General features: G+C 33.6%; 2 protein-coding genes and 2 pseudogenes across 5 annotated transcripts; all 4 read right to left on the bottom strand.

Annotated features, from left to right (window-relative positions):
• Positions 1-4,705: 4,705 nt before the first annotated feature.
• Positions 4,706-7,533, bottom strand: LOC143537198 (UDP-xylose transporter 1-like). The gene is made up of 7 exons (XM_077031021.1): positions 7,318-7,533; positions 6,315-6,499; positions 6,155-6,222; positions 5,932-6,064; positions 5,684-5,845; positions 5,325-5,597; positions 4,706-4,908 (listed from the first exon to the last, which is right to left on the bottom strand). Exons 1-7 carry the CDS (start codon positions 7,436-7,438, stop codon positions 4,813-4,815), a joined length of 1,038 nt encoding a protein of 345 aa, XP_076887136.1. The 5' UTR covers positions 7,439-7,533; the 3' UTR covers positions 4,706-4,812.
• Positions 7,534-8,162: 629 nt separating this feature from the next.
• On the bottom strand, positions 8,163-13,465 carry LOC143537197 (uncharacterized). 3 transcript variants are annotated; one of them, XM_077031019.1, is made up of 14 exons: positions 13,370-13,465; positions 11,481-11,634; positions 11,238-11,349; positions 11,038-11,151; positions 10,830-10,934; positions 10,671-10,754; positions 10,469-10,584; positions 10,281-10,382; positions 10,102-10,215; positions 9,954-10,010; positions 9,802-9,868; positions 9,038-9,091; positions 8,878-8,952; positions 8,163-8,771 (listed from the first exon to the last, which is right to left on the bottom strand). In XM_077031019.1, the coding sequence occupies exons 2-14, from the start codon at positions 11,498-11,500 to the stop codon at positions 8,649-8,651; spliced, it is 1,143 nt and encodes a 380-aa protein (XP_076887134.1). In that variant the 5' UTR covers positions 11,501-11,634; positions 13,370-13,465; the 3' UTR covers positions 8,163-8,648. The 3 variants fall into 3 exon arrangements, with proteins under 3 accessions (XP_076887134.1, XP_076887133.1, XP_076887135.1); XM_077031018.1 differs by having other exon boundaries at positions 13,374-13,465; XM_077031020.1 differs by lacking the exon at positions 13,370-13,465 and having other exon boundaries at positions 11,481-11,886.
• A 1,196-nt stretch (positions 13,466-14,661) lies between these two features.
• On the bottom strand, positions 14,662-17,717 carry LOC143537236 (E3 ubiquitin-protein ligase WAV3-like; annotated as a pseudogene). The gene is made up of 2 exons (XR_013136010.1): positions 17,409-17,717; positions 14,662-16,441 (listed from the first exon to the last, which is right to left on the bottom strand). The product of XR_013136010.1 is annotated as an E3 ubiquitin-protein ligase WAV3-like (transcript).
• A 1,139-nt stretch (positions 17,718-18,856) lies between these two features.
• On the bottom strand, positions 18,857-22,782 carry LOC143537196 (E3 ubiquitin-protein ligase WAV3-like; annotated as a pseudogene).
• Positions 22,783-22,992: the final 210 nt, after the last annotated feature.

Below are 22,992 nucleotides of genomic sequence, written 5' to 3'. Positions count from 1 at the left end.
TTTGAAGATGGAAAATGGGGACGGGGAGAGCAATTTGACGCCTCAATTATCTAATCAATCAATGAGTTACACTCAAATGCTCAATTAAAAGCGTAACTCAATTAATCTTACGCTCAGTCACTTAATTAGACCAAGATTGCGCTCAGTTGGTTGAATACGCTGAATTAGACCAAAATTACTTTCCATTAAAAGTACTCTAATTAAAATAAGCTCGATTGTTGAATACGCTTAGTTAGACCAAAATTACTCCCAATTAAAATCTCTCAATTACAATACGCTCAATTAGACCAAAATTACTCTTATTAAAACTACTATAATTTAAAATTACTCTAAATTAAAATGCGCTCAATTTCTTGAACATTATTTGATGATCAAATCATTCAATTGATTATAACGATGAATTCCTTCAATTGATTTAACGTCCGATCACGGTCCATTAATGTAGCTTCTTCCCTCGTATCTCTAACACGCTTGAATCGAAATCAATTTATAATTCAATTCATACCGGAACTGAAGTCAACAACGGCAGTCCCACATTTTCAATGTTTTAAATAATCTCACCTGACAAAATAATAATCTCATCTCCGGTATTTCCTGCTGGCAGTCCCACATTTTCAATGTTTTTTGTTTTATAAACCAGCGTTAAAAAAACTTAACGGGGTTAAGTTTTTGCTTATTTGGCGAGTGACATGTCTTTCTCAATATTCTACGTGGCTTTTCCCTTTATATTTTGTTTCCATCCTTATAATTCAGGGATCTAATTGCAATTTCTGTTATATTATTAACCCATTTACCCAGAACCCATATGCCCGTACCCATGATCCAAGTACCAACCCGTGACCCGTTTAGTATTCTTGAAGCACAATTCTCGTCCAAATTATGGAATTGATCTAGGGGAATTATTCTTTATGCCAAATCGGCCTCACCGACGTCTCTAATTTGGTAATAACAATCATGGATGATACGTATTGCTCATTTAAACGAACCGACCTTAACGTAAAACTGGTTTATACCTATTTCGTCAATAATAATTCAATTATGCATCATCTTGGTGCCATCGCCAAACAAACCCCTTTACCTAATTGTGTTATGACAATCGTTAGTTGGTGTTCTTGATTTGTTCTTTGGTCGGCTCTGTTATTAACAGTTAAACCCTTCAAATAAATTTGTTACATGTATTATTTTATATGGTTATGATCGTCGTTTCTTCTTCATCAATAACCCTATACTTAATTGATTGAACAATGACTGGATTAATCGATTGATCTTTTTAGGGTTCTTGGTTCAAACTATTTATGTTAACGTCTGGTTATATTGGTTATATTATATCGCCCTCATCTCCTAAAAAGCTTAGGGTTTTGTGCGCGATAAGAAGATGACAAACTCATTTTGGGATCCAATCGACAATTTTTTGTCTGAGGATTCAATCGGATTCAAAGGGAAAAGCTAATTAGGGCTCAATAGTTAATTTTGGATCATGGGTACGGGCATATGGGTTCTGGGTAAATGGGTTAATAATATAATAATATAACAGAAATTGCAATTAGATACCTAAACTATAAGGATGGAAACAAAATATAAAGGGAAAAAGCCAGGTAGGATATTAAAAAAGCCATGTCACTCGCCACATAAGCAAAAACTTAACACCGTTTAGTTTTTTTAACGCTGGTTTATAAAACAAAAAACATTGAAAAGGTGGGACTGTCAGCGGGAAATACCGGATGTAGGAGTATTATTGGCCAATCTATTAAAGGTAAGATTATTTAAATCCAATTTTCCTTAAAAATATAATATATTTTTCAAAATGATAACGTAAATGGAAAGTTCCACCTTGAATTTGAATTTTTTCTATTCAAAAAATAAAAAAAGAAAGAAAAAGAAAAAAAGGATTTCTACTTATCTATTTATACATTTTAACTTGGTATATTTCATTTAATTGATCTTATTTGCTTTGTTTTTAAAACGACCAATGAATAAAGATCGGTTACCCGAGTTAATGAATAACGACCGGTTACCCAAGATAATACAATAGCAAAAGACGATCTCATACACCCGCGATGGCAGACAACATTGGGTAGCCCGAATCAATCATCTTCTGTTACGACTTGCTTATTTTTATCTACGTATCGATATAAATTTTATTCACAACAATCCAGTCTATGTTCGACGTAAATTTTATTCAAAACGAGTTGGGTCAAACATGATGTTATAAACAACTAGATCGTTAGACGTTAAACCCAATTTAAAATTTAGAAAATAAAAAAAATAGAGGCTCACTGTTACACTCGTACAAGACCTCGAGGGTTTTCGAATTCTCATTGACAATCCTGTATGAATGTACGGTAAAAAAAAAATTAGGTTACCCCTGAATTTATTTTCTAGATCTGCCACTGTTTAAAAGTGCAATAAATTTTCAAGATAAAGAGTTTATTTTACTTAATTTATATGGATGACACGAGATCAATTCCATTGTGAATGTGCTAATGATAGTACACTTCTATATATGTCTTCTTATAAGACAACTCGATGAAAACCACTAGTAACCGCTTTCATTTATGTTGATTTGAGACTTGTTTGTTTGATATACATTCCGTAAGTTTGACAGGTAGCATTGATGTGATCTGCTATACGATAAGAGATGAGCCTGCAAGTGGTTGGATACATTATCGACAGTAAACGATATACAACGTGATGTATTTTAAGTATTTATTACGACCATGTGATAAGTAGTTCAACTACTTGAATGAATGAGCAATCATGTAAATATTCACACTTGATGAGTTGTTACATGTTAAAGTAACTATAATAATATTTAAAAAAACGTTTCGGATATTTCGGCTCGTTAAAAGGGTTTCGGCTCTTTCAATTTATCGTTTACACAAAAATTACTCACTTCCATAATTTTTTATTTTTAACGACGAATTTATGTTATCAAGAAAATTTGCACTTTCCATCATCGAAACTACTTAAGAACAAATAATATATTATTATTAGATAAGAGATTTAAAGCCAACTTTAAAAAAAAAGACAACTTCTAATAGTTTTTTTAAAGACTAATATTATTAAAACCAAGAGAAAGACCACTTATAAAGCATAAGTAGACCAAAACATAAGAGAAGAAAATACAAACAAAATTAGACAAACCAACATGTAACACAACTACTTAAATAGGGAAATTAATGAAATTGAACCGACACCGCATGACCACATCTCCAATTCTAGACATTTTTTTTCATCATTTGCTTAATTCATAAAAAAGGAACCCGATTTGATGTCATTCACCACTCTAGACAATATCAAGAGAGCACTGCTGAAAATGAAATCATTATTGGAAAACCAAATCATCCATAACGTAACCATCGAAATAGAATGAACTATAAGACACAACTCCTTGTTCTTTATGACTAACTTGGGTAATCTAATAACTCCTTCACAAAGTCAAAATTAGGACGTCTAGAAAGTTTAACCCAAACATGTATTTCCCACCATATCTCTTTAATATCCCTGCAATTCACAAATAGCGTTGTGAAGTTTCCATCTCGCCATCACAAAACAAACAATGTAGATCATCAAATGTAATGCCTCGTGTTAAAAGGGCACACTTAGTAGCTATTTGATCCATCAATCTCCAAATAAAACAATTGATTTTAATAGGGCCCACATATGCCAAAAGGTGAAGTCTTGCACCTGATGATCCGTATTGTCCGTCGACTTCCCATCTTATAGTTTTCACCAAGAAATCCGAACCTATGCCATTCGAACTTTTTCACATCCACGTATCCGGTTTTAATGAACATGAACTTACAAAATAAAAGCAACATGAACGAGAAATTTATTGTTCATTTGAATTATTTAGTGATTTTTTTAGTAAAAGATATTTCCAAAAATTCTGTTACGAATTAAATGCCATTTTAGTAATTGTCAAATTAAAGCACGAATAGAAGAGAAGTCGCAATTTCTTCATATCAATTCATAAATAATTTTGATTTTGGTTTTGTTTGACTAGATTTATATTATAAGTATTTGTTTTATTAATTTCTCATAAGATTATTATTATTATTATTATTTTTAGATAAGAGATTTGCAGGTGAAAATTTTAAAATGATTTTGTAATTATATTATCTTTTATCTTTTCATAGACTCTTTATGTCTTCTATTAGAAAGATTTCTTATTTCTTTTAAAAAAAATTCAAATCTGTAAGTCATTTTATAAGTTCTTAGCCAAGATACTTGCAAACTGTTCTTTTTTTTTTCTAAAAACCTTATTATATCAAACTTTTTATATTTAAATTTAAATTTAATCTCTCTAAATCTACAACATATTTATGCCGTAGGTTTGTGACACCACGGAGTAGTCCTGTGTTTTTGAGGTTCACAAAAATGAATCGGGTTGAGGATCCGTGTGTTCTAGAAAAACGAGTTGATGGTTTTAGACGGGCTAGGAACTCTAGAAACGCAACACGTGGCATCCAAGTTACTCCTTTATTAGAGTTGTAAGATAAGATAAGATAAGATAATGTAAGATTAAAGTAGTTATTAGAAAATCATGTCTGTTTTGTCCTGAATACTAATTAGACTTGTCTGTTTTGTCACATCTAAAAGTTGTTTCAAAACACAAAATATCTAATCATCTTTGAGAGAAATAAGTTGGGAAATTACCATCTATATATATAACCACAACAAAAATAAAAAGCTAAATCAAGTGAAGTGAGACAGCTTTGAATTTTATTTAAAAGAATCAAAATTTGAATATACTTGGTTGAATTAAAAAGGAAATAAACACATTTAATAACCCCTAACAATCACTATAGTTTAAACAAGGGAGTCTTTGGTTGCTTTCTTCACTTCAAAATGATTTTCTTTATCTTGATGTCCCAAAAGAGGGGTGTTACTATCTTTATCTTTGATCTGACAAAAAAAAAATTATATATATCAATTAAAACAATTAGTTATATGGTACAAGGGCGGCTCGACTGTAACAAAAAAAGTAAAAAGGGAGGGGGGGGGGGCTTAATCTTTAGGATTTAACTTCGTTTAATTTTCAACTTTGACAAGTAAAACAAATAATCAATATAGTTGGAAGAGTTTTTTTTCTCACTAATACTTACTACAATTCTAACATGTAGGATTGTGTGTCTTTTAGAAATCGTATACAAAAAATGTGTGTTATAATATTCCCATGTGTTACGCCTCTAAGAAAAAAAAATATTTTATTTATTTAAAAGGGGCCTAAATTTAGAATCCGCTTTAGGTTCCCCAAAAAGGTTTAGCTGACCCTGATATATGGTTCAAAATTTTTGGTTTAGGAAGATAGAGAAGGGTACCTGAGAACCTTGAGAGAGATCAATCATTTGTTTCTTTTTGTTTTCATGGGTACAAAAGTAAGAATACAAGCCCATTCCAAGAATGGCAACAAGTATTCCTATGATGTTTCTTTGTGTAAAAGGATCATGTAGCAAAGTATACCCAAATCCAAGAACAAGACATGTTTTTAGATGCCCCAACACCTGGTATGTAACCGGTGACGTCTTCCCGATCACCAAAAATGTACTAAAGTTCACAGAAACCGCAATCAAACACGATAGTATTATAAATCCCTGCAACATTATAATTATATAACTTTAATCACATCACCTCAAAAACAACCCATGCATAGTTAACTGAAAAAGGTTATAATAAGTACCAAAACAAGAGGTGTATATTTGAAAGCAAAAACATTTTGCTTAGTGAGATATTGATCTACTAAAGGGCCTGTGACAAATAGTATAGCTGCTTGAAATGGTGCTGATTGATACAACAGTTGAGTTGATGACACATTTAGTCTCTTTTGGATTGTGTTTGTCAGCTGAAATTACAACTTTTTGTTAAGAATTACTTGAGATGATTGTAAAAAAATAAAAAATATATATATATATAAATTGAAGATCATACAATTTGACCAACACATGTGGTGGCAATAGCTAGAAGGGAGAGAATTGTGCCAAGAAAATTGAGTTGAAGATCCGTCACGGATGCTATGCCGACTCCAAGAAGTAGGACGAAAAGCGATAACTTTATTTTCTGGCTGCAATTCGTCATGAACCCGAAACATATATTAAAAATACGCGTTAAACCCTAAACCCTGAACTCTAATCCTGTAACATGTTTTTTTTACCTGAATTGTTTTTTCAAGAAAAGAGTTTCTAGGAGGACGGTAAAAGGTATGATGGCGAGTTTGGTCATCTGGAAAACATGAAACCAAACCAATATAATGAGTTACAATATAATGTGCACAAACACTTGAACTTAACTATTGAGTGATGAGAAGCACAAACCTGATAAAAGCCGATGGAGTTAAAGCCGAGGCTCAAGTTGAGAAAACCGATGGAAACACCGTTTAGGATGCCGAACAGGATCACAGTCTTCATATCAATTTTCTTGTTCTCGAAGAAATTCAAACGGTGCGCGACATGAAGTGTGCAGTATGTTACCACCAAATGCCAACTAGTCAATGTTGTAGCTACACAAAGAAATTTAAATTTTGTTACTTTAGTACATTATATATTGCCTTAACTTGCACGTTTATTTATGTATTTAATTTCATCAAATAATTGTTTGTTTTCAGTTATGAAGATTTAGCGATACCTAGGGGCGTCAATCGCGTCAGGTTGATGGTTTGGCAGGTTGAATAGTGCAACCCGAACACGACCGATATTTTTATTCGTGTCAAAAACACAACTCTTTTAACCATTAATTATCCAAACTAGTCAAACTGGTTGGTGGGTGATAACCAAGTTGTAAGCATGTTAATTGACTTGTAAATAAATAGGTTAAACGGGTTAATGGGTCGACCTCTTTAACTAAACATAATGCATGCCAACCATCGACCTGTTTAACTAAACAAACTAAATAGGTAAACCCGAGCACAACCCTTTTTTAAATGAACCCAAAACCTAAATATTTTCATGCCATGTTCAGATCGTGTCAGTAACTTTATAACCATCTTTTCCAAGAGTTATCCTTTTTTATTTTTTGTGAATCTACGAGATAGGTGAAATAAAAATTGATACTGAACTTATTTAAAGAGATGCAATTGGAACGAAATTATAAAAAAATAGTCCTACAAAACAAAATTCTACCATATTTGCTTACTCTACTATGGGAGTTTTTTTAGATATCAAATTTAAAACTGATTCAGTCGTTTATATACCTGAAAACTATACGAATGTTGTATTTATTTAACTTAACGCACGGATATACCTAATCTATACGTGCATTTTAACAAAAATGGTTATTTGACCAGCAAATAAATATAGAAATAATATACGATAACATTACCAAAAGGAAAGCCTAGATTGCTCATCAAGGCTTTGTTGCAAATAACAATTGACACTGATGACGCCACTGATAGAAACAATGCACCAATAACTCCCAACTGGTACCCTGTTAACTCTCCCATATCTTCTCTTCACAACTTACAAATTTACTTTAGTTAAATGCCCGAATTCGACTGCTACTCAAGCGATTTCCGAGCACCTACAAAAATGATGAGTAGTTGAAAAGAAGCAGGAGAATGTGAGATTGAAGGCAAATGGAATGGAATGGATGAGTTTATAACTCATGGTCTGCCATCCACATCGGTTGGTACCTAATATTGCATTTCTTTTTTATTTGCTTGGATTTGAAGGCAAAACAAAACATGTTTCTATATGTATTTCCACAGTAGCCGTTATTAAGGTAAGGCCAAGTTTGTATTATTATTATTATTATTAATTTTTTTAAATTTTATACCACCAAAGTTTTGTTTTTAACTTTATACGCAGGTCGGAATTGTTGGTTAACGAGTTGATCTTGGAAATAGCGTTTGATAACCTAACCTTAACACAATACGCATGTTCATGGGTTGGTACGAACACGCCGTTTACCTACAATAAAGTTTATATTATTTTGTATATTAATAATCAAAACTGGAAGTTTACAAAAATAAAAATGTGTATAAGATAATTATCCCAAACTAATCCTCAATTTCTAAAAGAAAGTATAAAGTACACGGATCAGCCCGCAAATCAATCAGGATGACCCGAGCCTGCTTAATATAAATCCAAACCTATGAACGTTTTCGCTATGTCTGTATCGTGTTAGAAATTTGTATCTCTAATACATAACAAAACTTTACTCAACGACAATAATTATAAAAATATAAAGAGATTAAACAAAACATGAGTTGTATAAAAATAGTTACATTAATTAATTTATTAGTTAGGTGGAATGAGTGCATCTTGAATGATACTCCAAACAGCTTGGGTCATGACACAACAACCTTTGCTTACCAATAATTCAAGTTAATTTTGACATTGATGTAACCCTCTTAACACACATTTGCACTAAACAAAATCTAGAAAAATAAGACCATACAATACTTCCGATTGGGCCGGGCCGGGCCAGAATGAGAAGATCAAACTCAACTCATGTCATATCTAGTCCAACTAAAAGTATATAAGATTATACAAAAGTATTACCATCCTTACAAAACATCAACCACAAAGGAACTATGCACAAAAACTGACACATTCTCATCATATAGTGGGATTATATGCTACAGTACGGGCTGAACCGGGTCAAAACGGGTCAACAAACAAACAAAACAATGTACACGGCTTCCTTCCGCTCTATCCCATCTGCTTAAAGTAAGCTTTATCTGCATTTGCAAGCCGATCTTGAAACAACGCCCACTCGCTTTTGCATCTATCTCTTACCCCTTTCCATGGAGCTTCACCGTTCTCAGACTTACCCTGAATTTGTTAAAAATAATAACAATAATAATATTAATCGTGTCAGAAGTAAAGAACAAAAGCCAGAAGATAACTGTTTAGTATTTCAGACAAAATGACGACTCACCTGGCTGCCGAGAGAAGGAACGACTTGATGAATGATCCACTGTGAGTCAACAACGCCGATTTTCTCGTGTGCGGGCTGTAAGGTCATAAAGTTGATATTAGTATAAATAATAAGTTACATGACAAGAATATAAAAATGGATGATTGACTGATTGACCGACGTTAACGCATCTTCTAAGTGCAAAATCCAAACCCCATCCATGCACCAGATCGTTCTGCAAAAACAAATAAAGTTAATGTTAGAATTATGGTAATTAATATAATTCGAAGGATAGAATGTTTTGCACACGTCCTATTTGACCATATCACCTTGTGGCTTGAATATGGGTATAAACGAGCCAAGCCCTGCTCATGAGCTACTCGAGATAGGCTTGTTAGAAGCTCAAATCAAGACGAATTTAAACTAGCTCGATCCTCAAAATAAGCTTGTTTAATAAACGAGCCCAAGCCGAGTTTCAATTATCGAGCTCTTGCAAGCCTAAGTATTATATGATTTTCAATTTATGTATTAAATTTATATTTATACAAAACTATTTATTATACATAAAATTATGATAAAATAACTAGTAACTATTTAATATATTTTATGTTATATATGAAAAATATAATTAAAAAATATATAAAAATAATAATTATATTTGTATAAATTAATTAATAATAAATAAACATTAAGCTGAAAAACCGAATCACGAGCTTGAAAAAAAGAATAACGAGCAGAGCTCAAAAAAACAAATAACGGGCCTGACGTATTGTACGGTCTTATTTTTCTTGAAAGAACGAATCACAAACTGAGCTCAAGCTCTCGTATATCAAAATGAGCTGAGCTCAAGCTTGAGCTCTCATAAGTCAAAACGAGCCAAGCTCAAGCATAGTCGAGCTTGGGCTCGGCTTGTTTACACCCCTATACTTTGATATGTATCTTTACCTGAACCATATGCCACACACACCGCCACGCGGTCCGAGAGAATACAGGAGCCATAATCTCTACAAATCTGAATAAAAAAAGTAAAACTTGTAATGAAACCTAAGTATCATGCAATATTTTATTTTTTTTGTGTGTGTGTAAAGAGAGAGTACGCTGCACATGGAGGCAAACGAGGATCACTGCACCATCCCGGTTTCTCTTCTGTATCCCTATAAACCAATAAAGACATATGGCCCACATTAAAACCCCTATTTCAAGAAACATTATACAAACATAAATAACTAAACAATCATAACCTACTTGTGAACTTCCTTATCACCTCTCCGCTTTGTCATTTGCCAAGTTAATCCATTATTAGGTTCAAGACCCGGTTGAGAAATCTCCAAACCATGCTTCTTTATCAACTGAATATACCTAAAACACCACACATAATAAATTGAATTCCCAATTTACAATCAAGAAATAAGCGGCAAAAATACCTGTCTGCATTAAAGTGTTCAACACCGAGGTCTTCATCCCATATGAAAATATATTCATACGCTGCTACAACATCAGGATGCAAAAACCTCTTCGCATACCACCTATTAAAAAAAAGTTAGATACAATAAAACCTCAAAAAGTAAAACATGTAAATAACAAGTTTGTTATAACAGAAACTCAACCATACCATTTGGTTTGTTTCCGAACGCTGATGTGGATCGCCTGCTTTGACCACTCATATTGGTCCCACTCGGTGACTACGCCATCATAGTGAAAAAGCAAGATTTGGAAATCCCCAGAAAACTACAAATAGTCATATGATCAAACTTTAGTATCCTCAAATAAGTATAAGATTTTAATAAAAATGGATATATTTAATATCGTGGAACCTTTTTTATTGATGCATCAATATTGTCCCTTTGACCCCAACCGACAGTGAAAGTTACCAAGTACTTTGGCTTTTTCTTCAAGTCCTGAAAATCCCACATTTTAAAGAACAGTTCAAGTTATAAAAATATATAAATTGATGTAAACATAAGAAAGCATACTTCACTGGGTTCGCCCCATAATCTTCTCAAATATAAGTCGGTTTCTGCAACCACAATTCCCGGAGGCAATGTCTCAGCACCACGAGGATTTGTTGGAACATAAATCTGGTACATGAGCATAATTTAATTAAAGTGCTCAAATCTCAATCAAAAACCAACTTTTCTGACTAATAATTCAAATGCTGACTAAACTCCTTAGAAAACATACCTTAGGTGTATTACTAGAACCAAGATTTTCAGGGAAACTACGTTCAAGGGCTTTAGAACGGTCCTCACGCATTGTTACATCAAATGGTGAATAAATACTAGAAGGTAAAATAACCTGCAATGATGTTATTACAGTAAATTGAAATTCAAATAGATTGTTTTATGTGGTGAAAGTATACCTAAGATTCAGAAGTTAGTTACCTTGGTGAGAGATACAGATGGGAAAGAAACACCAATAAAATATCCAACTACAATTCCCATAATTGTGGTTATAATTAGTTTCCCGCCACCATTTGACTTCTTGAAAACGCCACTAGATCAAAAATAACAAAACTGATTACTCAATATGGCTCAAGTGACTCAACCAAACAAAACTCACATCTTTTTAGAAAAATCAACGAGTGTGATCCAATGTTTAGTGTGCGTGTGTGTGTATCAACTGACCTGCGATGCACGCCTTTCATTGTGTTGCAAGTGACAAATGCTATATGTCAATCTCCAGGAATCCAGGTAATTATAAAAGCAGTTCCTAATGAGCTTACAACATCCGCCAGAATGCTAAAGTGCTAACTAAAAATTTGGAACAAGGCTAGAATACCTGAAAAGTTGAAACCATGAAAAAAAAAAACACAATATTAAATTCCAGATAGTATCAATGAAATCCATATAACAATTAGTTATACAAAACAAGGGATGAATTGTTAGATTTAGTAAAACTAAGTAAACTAAACAAATTGCATTCTTGATGGAGTAATCGTCACAGCATTTTCATATAATTTGGTTCAAAGCAGCTAAACAATAAAATGAGCTCTAGGTATTTTATCCTTCATTTGATCCAAGAAAGTATCAGTCATTTTTATTTTTAATTCTCTTTCTTATCTTATAAAAGACTGACAGCAATTTCAATTCTTCTCTGGTTTCAAAAGGATGATTATTTTGATATTATATGCATGGGTCCATTACATTTTTGTAGGTTGGGCCAACATATTGCTCTTTTTCTGGTACCTAACTTGCTCTATAAAGTTGGTAATATTTGGTACAACCTGGAAGTTTTTCATTCAATAATCATTATGCACATAGTTATTAAATGCGATAGGCGCAATAAAAGCGAGGGCCTGAGAAAAAAAACGCACTTCAATAAAAAAATTAAAGATCTATTATGTATATGAAAAATAACATTATTCTTCAAATAAAATTAATAAAAGCTACTATATAACATTTAAATCATCTAATTAGTACCAAAAGTTCTAAAATAGTCAAGATTCAAATGTAATTCCAAAACTTGAATAACAAAATGTTGAATGTAATTCCTTTGACCTCTCCTAGATCTAAGTTTCAATCGCACTCCTTGCGTTTCTTTTGCTCAGCTTCTACCTTCTCATGTTCCTGTCCTAGTACCTTCTCATGTTCCTGTCCTAGACAATGCCGAAGCACTCACCTAGGAACTAGAAGCCCATTTTATTGAGCATCGCCTAAAAAAATGGGCCTAGGTGCAAGAAGAGAGGGCTTTTAATAACTATGGGTGTGCGTGGTGCGGTTTTGGGCTAATTCAAACCAAAAACCAAACCTTCGGTTTTTGGACTTTTAAAATCGTTTGGTTTTGGTTTCTGTTTCGGTTTTTTCGGTTTTGCCATTTAAGCTTGAAATTTTTAGGCCAAATATAATGAATTTAGGTAGAAATAATTTTGTTAATTGTTAACTAATAGACTATTATACATTTGACCAAAAGTTTTGAGTTGCACCTTTATTAAATTCTTATAAATTACTTAAAAAAAATAAAAAACTAAAAAAGTAAAAAATCTAGAAATTCGGTTGGGTTATTTCGGTTTTTATCACATGCAAAACCAAAACCGGTTTATACAAAACCAAACCTTCGGTTTTTTCAGTTAGGTTTTTTCAGTTTTGAATCAGTTTATTCCTATTAATATTAATAACTATGATTAAATATAAATAAAAACCAAATCATTATCCATAAAATAAAATGTAGCAATAACCATAGGCATAGGCATAAATTAATCCATTCTATCATTCTCCTTATCAGCATTAATTAACATTAACACTAAGCAATAATAAGACATAATAAACTCAGTTTTACCATTAGCTCAAAATAGATCCACATCTAAAACGGATCCAAACTCAAATCACACTGATCCGAACTTACAGAATCGCAACTGAACCTAACTGTATCAATAGATCGATCAAATTCATACGAAATGTGAAAGAAGGACACGTCAGCAACTCAATTAAGCACAAATTGATTTACAGTGAAGCATAATAATTATCAACTTTGAAAATAAATGAGAAATGAAATTGATTAGGGTTTGCAGATATACTTACAGTATGTTTGTTTGTTTCAGGTGAAAGCGACGCCGTTTTCCGGTTCCTGAGAAATCGGTATGAATATGATTATATGAATATTAATACTCGGAGATTATTTTTTATTTTTTATTGCGGCTAAGAAAAAAGTTTTTTTTTTTTTTTTTATTATTATTGGTTTTAAATTAAGAAAAAAAGTGAATAATTAGCATGTTCCTATTTGAATATTAAAGATTTTAACTGATTGATAATCAGAAGGCTGAGGTGTCCACGTTACCGTCTTCTGTCCATCGTTATCTGTTACTTTATTATTCTTTGCTAATGATAAAATCATAAAAGTGAGATCACTATTAAGTTTTGATTTAAAGTTAAAAGACTTAAAACATGATATATTTTTTTATGTTTTGGGGGCATTTTCCACTACACTTGTTTTTTGCAAAATGTTAAAATGCTGATTAGACGCAACATGACGAAGAATGTCGGGGTGTGCTTAGCTTTGACTACGCATGGTCTAATGACAATTGACAAGGTGGAAGATGTTATTACTGACAGTGAGTGAATTTGATGGCAATGATTATTTAGTTAATAAAGATAATCAGCTTGTGTTACCTTGTTTATGAATTATCAAGGTGTCATTAGTAGTTTCTATACATTCACTTTAACATCATATCGCTCGTACTATTAATATTATTACTGTCTATCTAGGAACTCATAACTTGTTTGTTTTTTGTTACCCCAGTAGAGACTTCCAATGAGGTTTCGTGTTTTGTTACTACTTTTACCTTATCACGCTTAACTGTAGAGATTTTATCCACACCACAACCAACTAAGCATTGGTGAATGCCTCGTATTTAGATTTTAGAGGATAAACCCAAACAAGTGAGAAAAGTTGTTGATTAACACCATACAATATTTATAACCCGTCAACTCATTAGCGGGCTGCTTGTTATATTTGTTGTTTTATGTTTTTCAGTAAGTACATTAAAACATAGTTTATAGGCCATTTATATAAGTTCTACGATTGGGCCGTTTGGAGAGATGAGTTTGAATCCCTTGAAATCTTGAAAAGTGTAACAACTAAAATAATCGAACAAGCTAATCATGAAAATTAAAAAGAAAAAGAAAAAACTATCGATAATCAGATATTAAATAAATATTCATAAGATTCGAACTTGTTACTATTCTTACATAACTTGTTCACTTAAAACTAATCAAAACCAATTGGAATAAATATACCCAATCTTTTTAAAGCTAAAATGAAAACATAAACTTATATTAAAAAAAGTTACTTACTCCCATCATTTAAGCACTATTTATTATTGAGTGGTATAACAATGGGATTAACCATTGATGTCGAAGGACATATTATGAGATATGTTAATCATGTCCACCATTGTCTGTGTTTGGTAACTATGTATCTCACTTGTCACCTCGGTCGAGTCACCCCTAGTCGTGGGCCGCTGCCACGAGTGTGAGCTCAAGCCCGACAACACATAAGCCCGACCCGAATACTCATACATAGCACGGTTCCCCATTCTCACTTTCATTTCCCTCAACTCAGCCATCAACCCAACAATTAACATATCACCTCCACGACCCGACACAGAATCCGCCAGCTTTTTTACACAATCTTCCAGTAACGACACCGCTGACGTTAAATTACCTCTTTCAGCCATCGTTCGAGCCTCGGCTATCGCCTCAGCGGCCCTAAGCCTATTCTTTTGTAGGTCAACTTCTATTGATACTTTTTGCTCTCCCAAAATTTTCTCGGGCCTTGAGATCATCACGCCTTCGTTACCACCACTCATGACCATTGTTTTCTTTATCGGGTCCACATAAATAACCCTAAATTTCACCAATGACATTTCGTTACCCGATTCTTCAACCGGAATATCCATTTCCACGAGAAAATCTCGCTCCTCTTCAGCGCATAAATCCCCGACTTCAATGTAACCTAATCTTTTATTATCATCCATACCCGCTTTGTAACTCCCGGCTTTAATAGACCCAAGATGCAACACGGGATGAACACACTCGACTTCAACTCGCAAGTCTTGAACCACAACGCTCAAAAGCCCGCCGATACACTGAGCAAAGGCATCTTGTATCACATTCTCGTCTTCTATAAACGAAAACATCCCTCCCGAATGCTCAGCTATAGAGTGTAACGAGCGAGCATCATGATCCACACCAAACCCAAATGTGTGAATGGGTATGCAAGTTTCGCCTTTTTTAACTTCAATAGAAGATAAAAGAGCCCGGTAATCAGTGAAGTTTCTGTCTTGCCCGTCCGACAACAATATCATACTACTAACGGGATTCTTGAATTTGGGATCGGTCATCACTTTGGCTCCCTTGATTAGGGCCTCGGCTATATTGGTCCCACCGTCAGCAACCAACGAGTTAATCATTCTTAAAGATTCTTGTTTCCCACTTTCAGTCATACGACAAAGTGGGAAAAGGCGACGAGCCATAGAAGAAAAGGCTATAACCGAAAGTCTGTCACACGGGCCAAGATGTTGTACTAAAAAACTCATAGCTTGTTTTAATAAAGCAATCTTTGTACCATTCATGCTCCAACTAATATCAACAACAGTCACTAAATCTATCGACGCACGATTGTTGAGATTTCGTTTAATGACTGGAGCTTTGATATTAATTAAGATACCAAAATTATCAAAGGAAGTTGATCTTGCTATTTCAGAGACTTCAGGATATGTTTTCATTTCTATTTCTTCATTAAAATCAGAATCACTAGATAATATGTCTTCTTCTTTCGGGACGACTAGCTCATCGTCATCATTAAAGATGGGAGGCTCTAAAACTTGGGATAAAAAGTATTCGTTACTATCAGCGTGCAATTGTTGTGGCGGTGTACCACCTTGGGACCATGGATTGGAATTTGAACTTGAACCGGGATTCTTTAAGGGGACTTCTTTCCATTTTGCACGACAAACGGGACATGCTCGGTTTCCATGTTTTACATTTGATGTAATGCAATGGAAATGGAAGGAATGTGAGCATTCCGCTTTGAAGATTGCGTGACTGTTGGTTGTTTTCATTGGCATCAAGCATATTGCACAGATTTGCTGCAATCCAAACAACATTTGTTTAATAAAAATATAGGTATACTAATTTGTAAACATTAGAAAATAATAATGCATTTGTTAGTGTGAAAGAATATCACATAAGATCGATCGAGATCACGAAAGTTATTATCACTTTCGTCTTATGACTAGATGTCTTTCGGGCCAACTAGTGTTAAAAGTTATTATTATTCTTAGTGATTAGAATTTAGAAAACTAGAAGCTTTTTAAAGTGAAGAACATTAAGCAAATGATGTTCCATCAAGGAACTAAAGAAAAGCATATGCATCATATAGTCAAAAGCTAAAGAATTTATACTCTCTTCAAAGATAAACTTACTTTCATCATCTATTCATCTTTATGCTTCACAAGTACTAAAGCCAAAAAGTCTTAATTCAACTATGAAAAAGAAAGAGATAGGTTTTGTGTGTGAAAGTGAAGGTGTTGACCAAACACTAAAACTCTTCATGAATATCACATCCTTTGTTCTATATCCATCAATAACTAGATATTAATTTTATCAATACTAGTAGCAAATTTAAACCAGTATGTAACTTATATAAAAAATTGTTGTACATGTAAAGATTGATGTGAAAGAAGATAACCTTAGAGGGTCCATCAAACCATTAAGAGTTGAAAACTACATGATCAAAATATATATATATATATATATATATATATATATATATATATATATATATATAAAACATCACTATCTACATGTGACTCTATCCCCACCATATGTTGTACATGTAAAGATTTATCATAAGTCATAACCACAATAACCAGCCACTAGTAAAGAATCTCTTGATCACAATAAAATATTATAATAATTAATCAAACAACTAAAAGAATTTTTTTTTTTCTAATTAAAATGTTACTCGTACTATACTTTTATACCGATAATTCTATATGACAAAATCGTACAAAAATAACAAGGCAAAGTGAAACAAACTAGATTCAAAAGTACCTCTGACGACGATATAACGCCAGATTTGGACACATGGAGACCGGAAGACGAAGGAGTCGGAGTGGTCACCTTTTGACGACGAACGTGTGAGCTTCTCGGCAACGACTCGTCGTTGTCGGTTGTTTTAAACATGTCAATGCATGTGTTTAGCCCTAGAGCGAGCTTCATCTTCCTCCAATAACTTTCACCTCCCATGATTTCAATGAGACAAGTTATAAAAATAAATCTTATATTTATAGAATAATATTATGATGAGAAGAATGGACAGATCTTAAATGTTAAGAAACATTCTTATTTTTGAAGAAGATTTGATGAATGAATTATGAATATAAGGTGATTGCTTTGAGCTTATATATAGTAAAGCGTGTGAGAGGAAAACCACTTTTATGGGCAATCTTCTGTCTACCAAGTAAATCAATTTAATTATGCTTATGCATTTAATTATATTAACTTTTGTACTTATAAGTATTGAATTTGACTAATTAATAACTATTCAAAAGTCAAAACAATATATTGACAACTTTATTTAGGTTGTGTGGTGCGCTTTGATGCGGTTTTTGGTGTTTTTGAAATCGTTCGGCTTCGGTTTTTACGGTTTTTGTCATTTGAGTTTGAAATTTTAGGCCGAAAAAAAAGTTTGCAAAAGTTAATGAATTTAGGTATAAATAATTATGTTAATTGTTAAATAATAGGCTATTGTACATTTGATTAACAATATTGGAGTTACATATTTATTAAATTCTTATAAATTACTTAATATAAAATATTAAAAAACAAAAATTTAGGAATTCGGTTCGGTCGGTTTTTTCGGTTTTTTTACATGCAAAACCATAACCGAACCGTTAGTACAGTTTTTTTAAAAACATAAAACCAAACCGTCGGTATTTGTTTTAGTTCGGTTTTTTCGGTTTGAATTTTTTGGTTTTTTCGGTTTCGGATCGGTTTTTTCGGTTTCGGATCGGTTTTTTCGGTTTCTTGCACACTCCTAACTTTATTTTTTAACCAAGGTTGCAAAATTCGCTAGGCGGACCTTAGGCGGCCGACTGGGGAGTTGGGAGTATTCGGCCTTAGTCTGTGAGTACTCGGCCTTAGTCGGAGAGTACTCGGCGATGGCTCACCGAGAACTCGGCCTAGGCGGGGATTACTCGGGGATTACTCGTTGAGTACTCGGCACCTAGGCGCGATTTTTACAACCATGTTTTTAACATAGTTTAGTAACTTTTATGAGAATAAGTAACAAACCTAGCTAACTTTTTGTGCTTCTAATACTAATCTTGTAACAAATTTGTAAATGTAAACAATTAATTTGTTATAATATACCTAGCTAGTCACCAAGTTGCTAGGAAGTTATATATGATCAAACATGTCAATCATGAAAATAAAAAATAAAAAATAAAAATAAAAAAAAAAAACAATGTATCACTTATCTGATATTAAACAAATGTTCATAAGATTCAAACTTGTTAATATCCTTAGCCCTTACATTACCAATCAAATCCAATTGGAACAAATATACTTAAACTTTTTAAAACAAATGAAAACATAAACTTAAATTAACAAGGATACTTTTCCATATCATTTAAGCACTTTTTTGTTACTAGGATTAACTGTTGATGTTGAAGGACTCATGTTAATACTCATTGAATTAGATACACTAATCATATCCATCATTGTCTGTGTTTGGTAAGTTGTTATCTCACTTGTCACCTCGGTCGAGTCCCCCCTAGCCGTGGCCCGCTGCCACGAGTGTGAGCTTAACCCGGACAACATATAAGCCCGACCCGTATGCTCATACATTCTACGGTTCACCATTCTCTCTTTCATTTCCCTCAGTTCCGCCATCAAACCGACAACCAACCGATCACCTCCACGACCCGACACAGAATCCGCCAGCTTTTTACGGCATTCTTCAAGTAACGACCCTGCCGACGTTAAATTACCACTTTCAGCCAGTGTTCCTCGGCCATCGCCTTGGCGGCCCTAAACCTGTTCCTTTGACGGTCAACTTCTATCGATACTTTTTGCTCTCCCAAAATTTTCTCGGGCCTTGATATCATCACGTCTTCGTTACCACCACTCATGACCATTGTTTTCTTTATCGGGTCCGTATAAGTAACTTCAAATTTCACCAACGACATTTCGTTACCCGATTCTTCAACCGGAATATCCATTTCCACGAGAAAATCTCTCTGTTCTTCAGCGTATAAATTGCCAACTTCAATATAACCCGATCTTCTATCATCATCCATACTCGCTTTGTAACTCCCGGCTTTAATAGACCCAAGATGTAACACGGGATGAACACATTCGACTTCAACACGCAAATCTTGAACCACAACACTCAAAAGGCCGCCGATACACTGCGCAAAAGCATCTTGTATCACATTCTCCACTTCTATAAACGAGAACATCCCTCCGGAATGCTCAGCTATATAATGTAATGTACGCGCATCATGATTCACACCAAACCCAAACGTGTGAATCGGTACTTGAGATTCACCTTGTTTAACTTGAATAGAAGGTAAAAGAGCTTGGTAATCAGTTTTAAACCCAGGCTTTTGCAGGCGGGCACTAGTGTAATACGGGTCTTGCCCGTCTGACAACAATATCATACCACTAACGGGATTCTTGAACTTGCGATCGCTCATCACTTTGGCTCCCTTTCTTATGGCCTCGGTTATAAACGTCCCACGGTCAACAACCAACGAGTTAATCAGTTGTAAAGCTTCTTGTTTCCCAGTTTCGGTCATACAACGAAGTGGGAAAAGGCGACGAGCTATGGAAGAAAACGCTATAACCGAAAGTCTGTCACACGGGCCAAGATGTTGTACTAAAAATCCCATTGCTTGTTTTAGTAACGCAATCTTTGTACCCGTCATGCTGCTACTAATATCAAGCACAGTCACTAGATCAATCGATGCACGGTTGTTGAGATTTCGTTTAATGACAGGAGCTTTGATATTAATTAAGATGCCAAAACTATCAAAGAAAGTTGATCTTGCTACTGCAGAGACTTCAGGATAGTTTTCACTTCAATTCCTTCATTAATATCAGAATCACTAGATAATATATCTTCTTCTTCCGGGACGACTAGTTCATCATCATCATCGAAGATGGGAGGTTCTTGAATTTGGTATAATAAGTTAGCGTTAGGGCGTGCTAAATGTGGCGGAACTGGCGTACCAACTGGGAAACCATTGTATAATCTTGTTGGGACCATGGGTTGGAATTTGAACTTGAATTCACACAAGAACCGGGATTCTTTAAGGGGATTTCTTTCCATTTTGCGCGACAGATGGGACATGCTCGGTTTCCATGTTTTACATTTGATGTAATGCAATGGAAATGGAAGGAATGTGAGCATTCCGCGGTGAAGATTGCTTGACTGTTGCTTGTCTTCATTGGCATCAAACATATTGCACAAAATTGCTGCAATCCAAACAAAAATTCATTATTAAAAGTTAGAAATTTCAAAATAATAATGCGTATTCATCTAACTTGACGCGTATCATAGTATGGACCATTTTTTGGTGATCCTTATTATCAACATGCTATCGTTAACAGATTCCCTTAAAAAAACTTTCAACACGATTGTGTTTTCGTTTACAACATGACTAATATTAAATTTCATAAAGTGTTATCATAGTTAAGGTTTCACATTGAAGCTTGTTGGTTCACTTTATTCCAGTTCTGTCTTACCTAGAAAAGATTGTATATCTCATGAATGAACATCAGTTTGTGTTTTCGTTTACAACATGACTAATATTAAATTTCATAAAGTGTTATCATAGTTAAGGTTTCACATTGAAGCTTGTTGGTTCACTTTATTCCAGTTCTGTCTTACCTAGAAAAGATTGTATATCTCATGAATGAACATCAGTTTGTGTTTTCGTTTACAACATGACTAATATTAAATTTCATAAAGTGTTATCATAGTTAAGGTTTCACATTGAAGCTTGTTGGTTCACTTTATTCCAGTTCTGTCTTACCTAGAAAAGATTGTATATCTCATGAATGAACATCAGTTTGTGTTTTCGTTTACAACATGACTAATATTAAATTTCATAAAGTGTTATCATAGTTAAGGTTTCACATTGAAGCTTGTTGGTTCACTTTATTCCAGTTCTGTCTTACCTAGAAAAGATTGTATATCTCATGAATGAACATCAGTTTGAAGCCAAGTGAAGCAGTAACACTGTTTTTACTTCAAATCAAACATTTTGTTAACAAAATACAAGAAAACATTTGTTAATTATATGATTTTATGATATTGAACAAATAACTATTGACCTTTCGAAAGTTAGATAGAACCCGATCTATACATCCCGGTTCAAATATATTTAACCACAACTTTGTTAGATAGTGTCAAATAATTATCAGGTAAAATCAAGATCACTCAAGTTGCGAATCACTTTGGCCTAATGACTAGGCGTCTTTCGGGTGGCTAACTAGTGTTAAAGGTTATTCTACCTGATTAAAAACTAGGAACATTTTAAAGTAAAGATCAATAAGCACATGATGTTCCATCAACAGTATGAAAAGAATTAGGAATCAATAAGAGAAAGCTAAAGAATTTATACTCTTTTCTAAGATAAACTTACTTTCATCAAGTTCATGCTTCACAAGTAATTAAAGTCAAAAGGCATTAATTCAACTATGAAAAAGAAAAAGAGAGGTTTGTAAGTGAAATTAAAAGTATGGACCAAAAAAATACACTTTTACCAGTTTACCTTCAAGTATGGGAAGTAAAACTGTCCATCTATAAACATATATTAATTTTATCAATATTAAAAGTGTTGACCAAACTAGTGTGTGACTTAATAAAAAATGTTGTCAAAAATCAATAAAGATTGATGTGAAAGAAGATAAACCTTAAAGGGTCCATCAAACCATTAACTCATTAAGATTTGAACACTACATCACAACAAAAAAAGCCATCACCATCTTACATATGACTCCATCCCCACCCATATAATGTTGTACATGAAAAGAATAAAGATCTATCATCAACACAATAAGAATCTCTTAATCACATTAATAAAAAAATGTCACAATAACCTAACCAATTGACACAATATATTTTTTTTACTGTAATGTTACTTATACTCTACTTTTACACAGACGACAAAATATATAAAACTAGAAAAGTGAAATTATATTTAAAAGGAGAAAGTACCTCAGTCGACGACGACGTAACGTCGGATTTGGACACCAAGAGACCGGAAGACGAAGGAGTCGGAGTGGTCGCCTTTCGACGAAAAACACCTGAGCTTCTCGCCAGCGGTTCATCGTCGTCGGATGTTTTCAACACATCAATGCATGTGTTAAGCCCTAGAACGAGCTTCATCTTCCTCCATGTACTTTCACCTCCCATGATTTTGAATGATACAAATTAAAAAACAAAATGTTGTATTTATATAATAATATTATGATGAGACAGATCTCAAACGGAATAACTAATCGGTGTAAACAAACATTCTTGATGAAGATTTGATGATTATAGTTTCCTTAAATATTTGTGTGTTGGTTTTAGGGTATGTGTACATAGGATTAGGAACCAATTGCTTTGAACTTATATAGTAGA

The sequence above is a fragment of the Bidens hawaiensis genome, unplaced genomic scaffold, assembly GCF_021521415.1.
Source record: "Bidens hawaiensis isolate Kalapana, Puna unplaced genomic scaffold, B.hawaiensis_p1.1 tig00011151_1, whole genome shotgun sequence".
Taxonomy (NCBI): domain Eukaryota; kingdom Viridiplantae; phylum Streptophyta; class Magnoliopsida; order Asterales; family Asteraceae; genus Bidens; species Bidens hawaiensis.
The sequence above is the reverse complement of the archived record's forward strand: the minus strand, read 5'-3'. Positions and strand labels throughout refer to the sequence as shown.